The sequence below is a fragment of the Cervus elaphus genome, chromosome 5 (assembly GCF_910594005.1).
Source record: "Cervus elaphus chromosome 5, mCerEla1.1, whole genome shotgun sequence".
In the NCBI taxonomy this organism is placed as follows: Eukaryota; Metazoa; Chordata; class Mammalia; order Artiodactyla; family Cervidae; genus Cervus; species Cervus elaphus.
The window spans coordinates 114,090,350-114,100,289 of NC_057819.1; the positions used below are offsets into that span (position 1 = coordinate 114,090,350).

The 9,940-nt window shown below is 59.6% G+C and overlaps 1 protein-coding gene across 4 annotated transcripts; it reads right to left on the reverse strand.

Annotated features, from left to right (window-relative positions):
- Positions 1 to 287: 287 nt before the first annotated feature.
- On the reverse strand, positions 288 to 9,649 carry LOC122695097 (keratin, type I cytoskeletal 42). Of its 4 annotated transcripts, none has more exons than XM_043904578.1 (10): positions 9,472 to 9,649; positions 8,121 to 8,240; positions 7,060 to 7,554; positions 4,647 to 4,729; positions 4,365 to 4,521; positions 3,070 to 3,231; positions 2,406 to 2,531; positions 1,969 to 2,189; positions 716 to 765; positions 288 to 592 (listed from the first exon to the last, which is right to left on the reverse strand). In XM_043904578.1, exons 3-10 carry the CDS (start codon positions 7,522 to 7,524, stop codon positions 495 to 497), a joined length of 1,362 nt encoding a protein of 453 aa, XP_043760513.1. In that variant the 5' UTR covers positions 7,525 to 7,554; positions 8,121 to 8,240; positions 9,472 to 9,649; the 3' UTR covers positions 288 to 494. The 4 variants fall into 4 exon arrangements, with proteins under 4 accessions (XP_043760513.1, XP_043760515.1, XP_043760514.1 ...); XM_043904580.1 differs by having other exon boundaries at positions 9,493 to 9,648; XM_043904579.1 differs by lacking the exon at positions 9,472 to 9,649 and having other exon boundaries at positions 8,121 to 8,406.
- Positions 9,650 to 9,940: the final 291 nt, after the last annotated feature.

The window sequence follows — 9,940 nt, forward strand, 5'->3', positions numbered from 1 at the left end:
AGGTGTGGCTCCTGGAAAGTCTATGGGGCCCTCCCAGGGGCCAGTCTCAGACAATGGGGGACCCAGGGACTGATTCTCAAAACCTTCCCCAAATGGTGGACTATCCCATCCCTCTATCCTCAAGCATCCTGCCTCCCTCCTTTGGGCCCCAGGCCCAGATGGGGTGGGAGGACAGATTGGCAGGTGACAAGCAGCCCCAGACGTTTAACAATGTCTCTCTCACCCCACCATCGCCAGCCCACACTGCCCAAACCAATGACCAGACCAAGTCACAGGAGACATGGAACTTCAAGCAAAGCTTTAATTGCAGTCACTGGGACAAAGTCAGGAGGCCCCCGTCAGCGAGGGGCTGCGGGAAGCAGACAGAGAAATGCAACAGCTCTTGGGTGGTGGCCCAGACGGGCTCTCGGGGCGCGGCAGTAGCGTGCTGGGAGCTGGAGGCAATGGCTGCCCCTGGACCCTGGAAGCTGGGCTGTTGCAGGTGGAAAGGGGCCTCAGTGGGTGGAGCGGTGGACCTGCTCGCGGGAGGAGACCACCTTGCCGTCCTGGACTTCCTCCATAATGGTCCGCACCTGGCGGGTGGTCACCGTGCCTGCGGGCGGAGGGGGAGGGATACACACAGAACCTCAGGCTGGAGGCCCTCCCTGAGCCCCCCACACAGAAGGGGCCTCAGCCTCTCCCCACCCGCCCTGGGCAGGACGGGGCAGGCTCTTACCTTCCCGGATGGGCTGTGAGACCAGGGAGGAGGAATACTGGGTGGACAGGCTGCAGGAAGAGGGGGAGCTGTCAGCCCAGGGGTGCCGGTGGGGAGTCCAGCCCCCTGGGAGGAGGAGCAGCTGGGGAGGCCGAGGGGAGAGAAGTCCCAGGAAATCGAAGAGAAATCACAGCGGGGAGGACACAGAAGAGAATGGCAACCATGGGGTCAAAGGGACAGGCCCAGTGGGCAGGAATAAAGAAAGTGGATACCCCAACAGGAGGCCCAGAGGCAATTTGCTGCCAACCAGGGATTTACAAGGAGAAGCTGAGCGAGTGTTTTTTTCCATATCCTGAAGGGCCCAACAAATAAAGTTCGTTAAAACAGGAGAGACTGTGGTTAGACTACAGATGGACTTGGCCATGGTCACAGAGCAAAACGCTGGAATGACTGTCTGAGCATGGAGACTCCAGGATGTCCATGGCCCCTTTACCCCAGGGCCTGAGCACCCTCCCAACTCCAAACCAGAGCGCCACCCATCCTGGACAATGGGATCACCATCCATACAGTCACTGGAACCAGAAACCCAGGGTCATTGTTACCCGTTCCTTCATGCACTTACTCAAACATTTATTGAGTTCCGCCTACAAGCCACGCTCACCCCCGTGTTCAGGCATCCAACCCTGCTGTTTTTAGCTGTAACACATCCTCTGGGTGCACCACCTCCCCTCCCCTGTCCTCCACCTGCCTTATAGCAGGTCTTCTTCCCCGGTGACTCAGACGGTAAAGAATCTGCCTGCAATGCAGGAAACCCGGGTTTGATCCCTGGGTCGGGAAGATCCCCTAGAGGAGGGCATGGCCACCCACTCCAGGATTTTTGCCTGGAGAATTCCATGGCCAGAGGAGCCTGGAGGGCTATAGTCCATGGAGTCACAAAGAGTCTGGACCTGACTGAGCAACTAACACTTTCCCTGGCCTTACTCCCTGCTCCAGTTTCCTGACAGGTCTCCCTGACCCCACCCTGTCCCCTCAGACACATTTCTCTCTCTGTAGCCAAAGTGACTGTTCTAAGATGTCTTGACAGCCATACTTCTCTCTACACAAAAGCGCCCCGTTGGCTCCCCAGAGCCTATACCATCTAGTGGGACCCCAGCCAGTGTTCTCTGCTTCGTCTCCTGCAAGCCTCCACGCCTCCTCCTGCCTCAGCTGGTGCTATCCGTCCCGGGTGAAGCCACTCCAGCCCACTGAGCAGGTGCGGGGTGCCCTCCACTCACTGGGCGTCCTCGCCCTCCAGCAGGCGGCGGTAGGTGGCAATCTCCTGCTCCAGCCGGGTCTTCACGTCCAGCAGCACTTGGTACTCGTGGTTCTGCCGCTCCATGTCACAGCGCAGCTCGCTCAGCTGAGCCTCGATGCTGCTGATGAGCCCCTGCATCTGGGTCAGCTGGGCTCCATAGCGTGCCTCGGTCTCCGCCAGGCTGCCCTCCAGCGAGGCTTTCTGGGGGTCGAGGTGTAGGTGACTGGGGAAACCAAGCTGGGGCCCTTCCCCACGACAGAGCCCCCCAGAAGTGGGTCCCCAGGTGGTGCGGGCCTGTGGATGCTGCCAGCATGGCAGAGCGGGGCAGGGAGCCTCTAGTTCTCCCAGCGGGGGTCCAGGAGGCGGGGCCCACCCTGGAGCGGTGGGCACAGGGCAGGGAGGGGACGGCGGCCCTACCATGCTGAGCTGGGACTGAAGCTCAATCTCCAGGTTCTGGACCGTGCGGCGCAGCTCTGTGATCTCTGTCCGGCTGCTCTGCAGGGCCTCGGTGTTGGTGGCCACCTCGCGGTTCAGCTCCTCCGTCTGGAAGGCAGGATGGGCCCCTGGGGCTTGAGGAGGCTGGCAGAGGTGAGGTAGAGGGCAGAGGCCACCCCCGAGCCCTGACCTCCCAGACCCGCCCTTCTCCGGCCCTAGAGGGCCTCAGGCTCGCTGGTACACACTGGTGCTTGCAGGATTCATCTTGTCCTGCGGTCGTTTGCTGCTTCCTTACTGGGCTGCAGGCACACGCAAGGGCAGGCCCTGGCCTTTGCTCTGGGTGTTGTTCTTACTGGGGGCATAGGAGTCTGCATCCAAATACACACCTGCCTACGAATTCCCGGGCTGGGGGGGTGTCTGGTGGGGTCGGGAGATCTGGCTCTGCTTCCCGGGCCCCCGTGAAGGGCTATGTGAGCTTGAGGCCTCTCTGAGCCTCACAGTCTCCCCCTGAACGTGATGGTTTGGTCCCAACTGGTTTCCAAAGGTCCTTCCAGCTGGGAATCCACATCTGCAAGTTTTCCAGGCAGTGCCCAGCACAAAGCACCACGCACACCTGTGTGCATATCTGCTCACGCGGGCTGCCCACCTTGCTGAAGAACCAGTCCTCGGCATCCTTGCGGTTCTTCTCCGCCATCTTCTCATACTGGTCGCGCATCTCGTTCAGGATGCGGCTCAGGTCCACGCCGGGGGCAGCGTCCATCTCCACGTTGACGTCCCCGCCCACCTGGCCTCGCAGGGCATTCATCTCCTGGGCAGAGAGGGATAAAGGAGCTCACTCAGTGCCATCCTGGGGAGAGTGCCTGGGGCTGCCTTCTCATTCTGGGAGAGATGATCGCAGAGGACAGACACAAACAGGCCAACAGCTCCTCACCCTGAAGGTGGCGATGGATGTGGCCATGTCTCAAACGCGCACGGCTGTGGATGTCAACAATCTCCCCCAGCGCACACTTGGAGGGTGGACTTCGCCCAGTCCCAGTGGGTGCTGGGGCAGGAGAGAAGGCAGCTCCTGGTCACACTGGGGGATGAGCCAGGACAACCTCACTCGCTGCCCTGACCCCTCACTTCGGGCCCCTACCACCAGCCACGCAACATAAGCACAAGGAAAGCAGCCCCTTGCTGGTACTGGGGGAGTCAGACCTCACTAGGAAATGTGAATCTGCTCAGGGATGCATCCCCAAAACCAGCCTCAAAATCAAGCAGAACCACTTGATGAACTCCTGCCATTCGGGCATTAGGCTCTCTCAGCTCAGGCCACCCCAGAGGTCTGGTGAGAAGGAAGCCACAAGGCTCATCAGTCCCCCTGCAGGGTCTTGGATCCCTACCCTTGGGTTAAGCCTTGGGGTCCCTAAGAGGTGGGAGAAGTGTCAGAGTGGTGGCGTCAGAGCTGGTGCAGACATGGCTCAGGCAGACGGGAGGGAAGACCCACCCCCGTGCAGCCTTGGATAAATTCCTTAACCTCTCTGAGCCTCAGTCCCCTTGCTGGCAAAGGGAGGAACTGGCTCCTTTCTCGCAGTGATGCTGTCGGTATCAGCTGAGATAATTGCTGTGAATCACTTGGAATGCGCTGGGCAGTGTTATGACTATCACTATTACAATTAATCATAATAATTAGCCGGCGTGTTCTTAGACCGATTGGCCCATTAGATAGTTAACTGCCACCACATAGCAGGCTGTGCCTCGAGGGATAGGGAAGTATCTTTCCAGAGAGAGGGCCCTCCAGGCCTCAACCAGGGCCCTCTGAGGGTCTCCCAGGGTCAGAGCCAGGAACGCATCAGAGACAGGAATTGGACGGAGAGCGTGGCCTTGGCCCAGGAAGATGTGGGGAGCCCAGCCTTGCCTGTTCCCAGGCAAGTCTCTCCTGCATCCCCGAGCTGGCCTCACCTCCTCGTGGTTCTTCCGGAGGTAGGCCAGCTCCTCCTTGAGGTTCTCAATCTGCATCTCCAGGTCGGCTCTGGCCAGGGTCAGCTCGTCCAGAACCCTGCGTAGGCCGTTGATGTCGGCCTCCACGCTCATGCGCAGGTTCAGTTCCGTCTCATACCTGCAGCGAGGGGAAGCATGAGGCATGGAGTGCCCCGAGGACACCCTCATACACACAGAGAGCTCTGTGGGGTGCAGAGCCGGACCGCACCAGCCCCCTGAGCCGCCTGGGAGGCCCCGACTCACTTGGTGCGGAAGTCATCAGCTGCCAGGTGGGCATTATCGATCTGCAGCACCAAGTTGGCGTTGTCAATGGTGGCCGCCAGGATCTGGGGAACATGGTGGGGCTGGTGAGCAAGCACCCTTGGCAGCCCTGGGAAGGCCTTGCAACACCCCTCTGACAACCCTTTGGATAGTGAGCTGGAGTGAGCGAGGTGAGGGCCCCTGTGGTCTCCTCACGAGGAGAGAGGGCATGATACCCAGGTATGGATACCATGATGCCAGTAGAAAGACCCATATGCAACCCTCTCCCACCATGAGAGTCACTGCCCAAGCTGCCTGGGCCTCACTCCGTCTTCCCCAACTAAACTCACCTCTGGGCTCAGTTGCCACCTCCTCCAGGAAGCCCTCTTCCATTCCCTGTCTGAGTCCTTCCTCCCCATCATTCCTCCCCTCGGTCCATCTCTCTTACATGGTACTTCTCACAAGTGCAGTTTTTTCCATGACTTTTTTATGTGTATTTTTCTTCTCTTCCACTGGTCTCTGTGCTCCAGAGGAACATGGCCTGGTCTCACGCCTGTCTCATTCTGTTTGGAATCCCCAGACCTGGGCACAGTGCCTGGCCCAGAGTCAGCCCCCAGGAAACATTAATTTAATTAAACAATTAACGAAATGGTTATTAAAGCTATGATGGGTCCCACATCAAACCTTAGGCCAAGGTTTTCTTTTCCCACAGGGTCAGCTGGGAGGTTCAAACGACCACAAGGAAAGGGAGAGGCTCTGGAAGGAGCAGAGGGTTCGTTATTATTACTGCCGCTGTCATTATTGGTGTGAGAACACCTGAGAGGCTCCCTTCAAGGGCCGTGGGGGAGGGGGAGGGGGAGGCCCCTGCATGCTGCCCGGAGGAAGCAGAGAGGAAGTCTTGGCAGATGAGCTGGGTAGACTTCGGAGTTTTTTAAGACTGAGGGTTGAAGTGTACAAGGTCTAAGAGGGGGCAGCCCCAGGAAACTCAGCCTGGACCTCAGAGCCCACTCGAGGCCCTAAGTTCTGTAAAGACTCCCTGGGTCAGGCTCCGTTTCCAGACTGAACCCAAGAGCCAGTTTAAGCTGGCCCCAGGGCCTCAGTGGGCCCGTCTGCAGCCTGCAGACTTGCCCTACCTCCCACCTCCCAGTCAGGAGGCTGATGGGGCCCAGCGAGGGGGTGGTGGTGAAAACCGCCGAGGGCCAGTGACTCAGCGGCCTGGTGTGCGGCGCACTGGGGTCTGGCGGTGAGGAGCTGGCTGACCCTGGAGCTCGGGAACACTGACTCACCAGGGCTCCCCTGGGTTCCCCACTGCCCAGACCAAGGCCGGTATCTGGCCTGGCACTCCCATCGGTGCGGCTTCCAGGGGGCAAATGCAGGAGTTCCCTTCCTGGCCTGGGTCCCTGGCAGGAACCGGCAAAGCCCCTCACAGGGCCACAGGCCTGGTTCTCCACCAGGAAACAGAGCGGGCTGAGCCCAGGCCAGCCAGCCCCTAGCCTAGCTCTCCCCAAGCCTGGCTCTTGAACCTGTTTGACCTCTCTCCTGCCTCTGGAAACTGCAGCCCTTTAGGTCCTTCCAGCAAGAAGGTTTGTGCAAAAGACCCAGGTGTGACATTTACAGAATGCCAAGGTCACGAGTTCATAGAGATCAGATCAGAGTCTGTGTGCTGCCTCTTCCATCAGACTAAGTTAGAGAAATTTCTCTCCTTGAGAGCTTCCAGTCTAAGTAGGAAGACACAGCTCCTTTTCTCAGGGACCACCCCGCCCTGCTCTGAGAACTCTGCAAGGAGAGACAGCATCTGCCCTTAGGGAACCCCGGCGTGAACATCGTGGAAGGAATGAGGAAGACCCATAACGAAAACAGCTGGGAGAATATGTCAAACTCAGTGAAATCAGCACAATGAACACAGTATAGACTGAACCTCAAAGTACAGAAAGGACCCCAAGATCTGAGGACAAAAGGCAAGTGCCATCCAACCAAGAGGACTGCCTGGAGGAGGTGAGGCAGGTAGCAGGGGAGCAAACTCAGAGGGGAATGGAATAGTGAGAAGGAGACTTCCAGCCTCATCTCCCAGCAGCCACACCAAACTCGTTCCCACTTCTATGCCTTTATCCACACTGATCTCTATACCTGGAATGTCTTCTGCTGCCCTCAAGGTTTTGAAGACTTCCCTGACCATGCCTCCATCACCCACACCAAATACCCTCCCCCAGGAAGAAGGAACTCCAAACAGCCTCCCTTCGTGGGATGCCCTCCAGGCCTGGGGACCAGATCTGGGTTCCAGGGCAAGTGAGAGAATGAGTGAATGAATGGATGAATGATGGAAACCTAGGCTGGAGGAGAGATGTTGGCAAAGGTCCAAAGTTGGGATGTATGAGTCGGAAGTAGATACTGAGGACAGAGGGCAGGGAGTGCCCACCTTGGTCCGAAGCTCCTCGATGGTCTTGAAGTAGTGGCTGTAGTCTCGGGCGGGCCCGGGTCCCTGCTTCTTGTACCAGTCGTGGATCTTCACCTCCAGGTCGGCATTGGCCTCCTCCAGGGCACGCACCTTGTCCAGGTAGGAGGCCAGGCGGTCGTTGAGGTTCTGCATGGTCTCCTTCTCACTGCCTCCCAGCAAGTTGTCGGCCATGCCAAAGCTGGAGCCGAAGCCCCCGCCCAGGTTGCAGGTGTAGCCCCCACCATAGCCGCCCCCCAAGCCCATGGAGAAGCGGGACGAGGACATGGACATATTGCCGGAGCTGCCGACTCCCAGGAGGCTGGGGGCCCGGCAAGCACCCCCAACACGGATGGAAGACATCCGAGAGAAACCCCCGCTGGGCATACACAGGCCCTTGACAGAGCCGGAGGTGGAAAACTGGCGGATGCTGCTGGTGGTGGCGGCCATGACGTCCACAAGTCAAGCGCAGGGTCTGGTCTGGACAGAGACCCCAGGCAGCCCTTTATAACCAGGCTAACGGGGGGCTGGGCCCCTGGCCCTTGAAGTCGGAGCCAAAACCCCAGCTGTGTAATTTGCTTCTGTACAAGCCGCCTAGGGCCTGGGGCTCAGGCTGGACACCCTGAGTGCATCCCCGGGCCCCCTCCCCTGCCCAAGCCTGGCCTGAGCACGATGGCCTCTTAGCCGCCATTGTCTATTAGAAACAAAGGTGGTGTTGGAGCCGCAGCCCCGGGGGTAGGGTGATCCTGCATCCTCAACCGCAATTAGGCGGCTGAGCTCATTCTTGGGGGAGTCCGGAGAACCCAACCCTGGGAGCCAGAAAGGGCCTGGGACAAGGCTCCACAGGCCCGGAGCCTGGGGCTGCTCTGGCCCCCCACCCAGCATTCTTGGATTCCAGGGAGAGGGTGGAGAGATCCAGGGGGACACCCTCCCCCACTCCTTACAGTGGGAGCGAGTCAGCCTCTGACCTAGGGGAGCCCCCAGCTCTCCTGGGATTACTTCCAGCCCGTGCGGGAGACACAGTTCCTGGCCAGGGGCTGCCCTACCTGAGAGGAACAGTCGCAGCTGCTGACCTGAGGGAACCCTGGATCCAAGCCTTTCAGGAAGTCAGTTCACTGCTTCGGTTGCCTCATTTGCAAAATGGGGTAACTCCTGCCTCCTAGGGTCTTTGCGGGAATGAGTCAAGCAGGGGCCGAGGGAGAGAGGGAATCCGAGAGTTGGTTAGGGTGACCGCCCCTGCTCACCCTACCAGTACCTATGGAAAGACGCCCCCCAAGGGCCCCCAGAGGAGTTGCTGAGCGCAGGAGAGGCAGGACCTGCCGGGCAGCCGCACCCTGGGGAAGGGCGGCCCCTGCAAGGAAAAAACACAAGCCCACATCCTGGCGACTGGCACCCGCCCGCTCCCAGCCTGGAGATTAGCGGCCTAATCTTGGCGGTGCTAATGATTTAGGCGCTGCCAGGACCCTGGCGTCTGTGTCTGCACGGGGCCTGTCTGAATGAGAATCTTCCAGGGGTGGAGGGAGGCACGTGGGTGGCCTGGGCTCTGGGCCCACACACATGGGGACAGGGAGGGAGTCCGGGTTTCATGCAGATCAGAGCTGGTATGCTGAGGTCAGACTGCTGGAAGGACTTCCTGCCTAGAAAGTGGGTGGCCTCGCACGCAAGGGTGTCTCCTTGTTGCAAAGTGGGGACTGCACGGGCTACCGAGAGGGGACAACCAGAGTTTATTCTGCTCCCACCCCAACTGTAAAGTCTGAGGGTTCCTGGGTGTGGGGAGCAGGGTCTCAAGGTCAAGATTAGGGGGCAAGGTCAGAACACCAGGGCTCTTCCACAATATCTGGGAGGACTTCCTGCTACTCCAGGACAGTCTGGGGGAGGGAACAAACGAACCTGCGGTCACCTGAGTGGCTCAGAGGCCACCCTTGCACCAGCCACTCACCCCCACAGAGAAAGAGCTTCCCCTCCTCGCTGGAGCCACCCTCCAGGAACCAGCCCCCAACCCCCGCACCAGCAGCTGACTGCCCTCCTCTGTCCAGACAGGCCTCCCTCAGTTCAAAGAAGTGCATATGAAGCAGAGCCAGAAGCCTGGAGAGAGGACCAAGCCACAAGGCACCCACCACCCACGCCCTGCCTCTCCAGAGCCTGCATCCCATCTCCAAAGTACCCAGACGTCCGTCTTGAAGCCCAGTTTGAAGGGACAGAGAGTTTCCTAGACTTTTCTCAAAAATCACCAAGGCCGCACCATCACCCCGTCACTCTACCCTTTCCCCTGCTGACATCAGGCTATGCGCCAAGGGCAGGGCCTAGGTTTCCCCACACCAGTGACTCCCAGGCCCTGTGCCTCTGGCCTTTGGAGACTCTGCCACCTCTGGAGCCCCCCTCCACTTCTGTGCCCACCTCAGCCCAGAAAGGCCTCACTTGCAGAAGTACAGGCCCAGCTCAGCCCCTCTTCCCAGGTGGAGGGGCGGAGACAGACCCCAGGAAGGCCTCCCTGGCTCTCTGGAGAGTGTGGCCATCCTTGGAAGGCCTAAGAAGACCCAGACATGCTTCCTTCACAGCTCCGGACAGCCCTTGCCAGATCTCCCCAATGACGCTGTTAGGAAGCCAAGGCCCAGGGTTTCTGAGCAGCCAGCAGGCAGTAGGCAGGGCAGCCGGGCCTGAAGCCAGGGCCCGAGCAGTGCCCACTCTCCGTGCCAGGGAAGGAAGGGAGGCCTGGCAGGAGCCAAGGTCCTCTCGGCCATGACTCCTCCTGCCCAGGCCTGTCCTCCACCCCCAGCAGGGAGAGGCCTCTGGCAGCCGGAGGGGCAGCGCCAGGCCCACACCCCCTGCAGCTGTCAGCAGCTTGGCCCAGAGGAGGAAGAGGTCG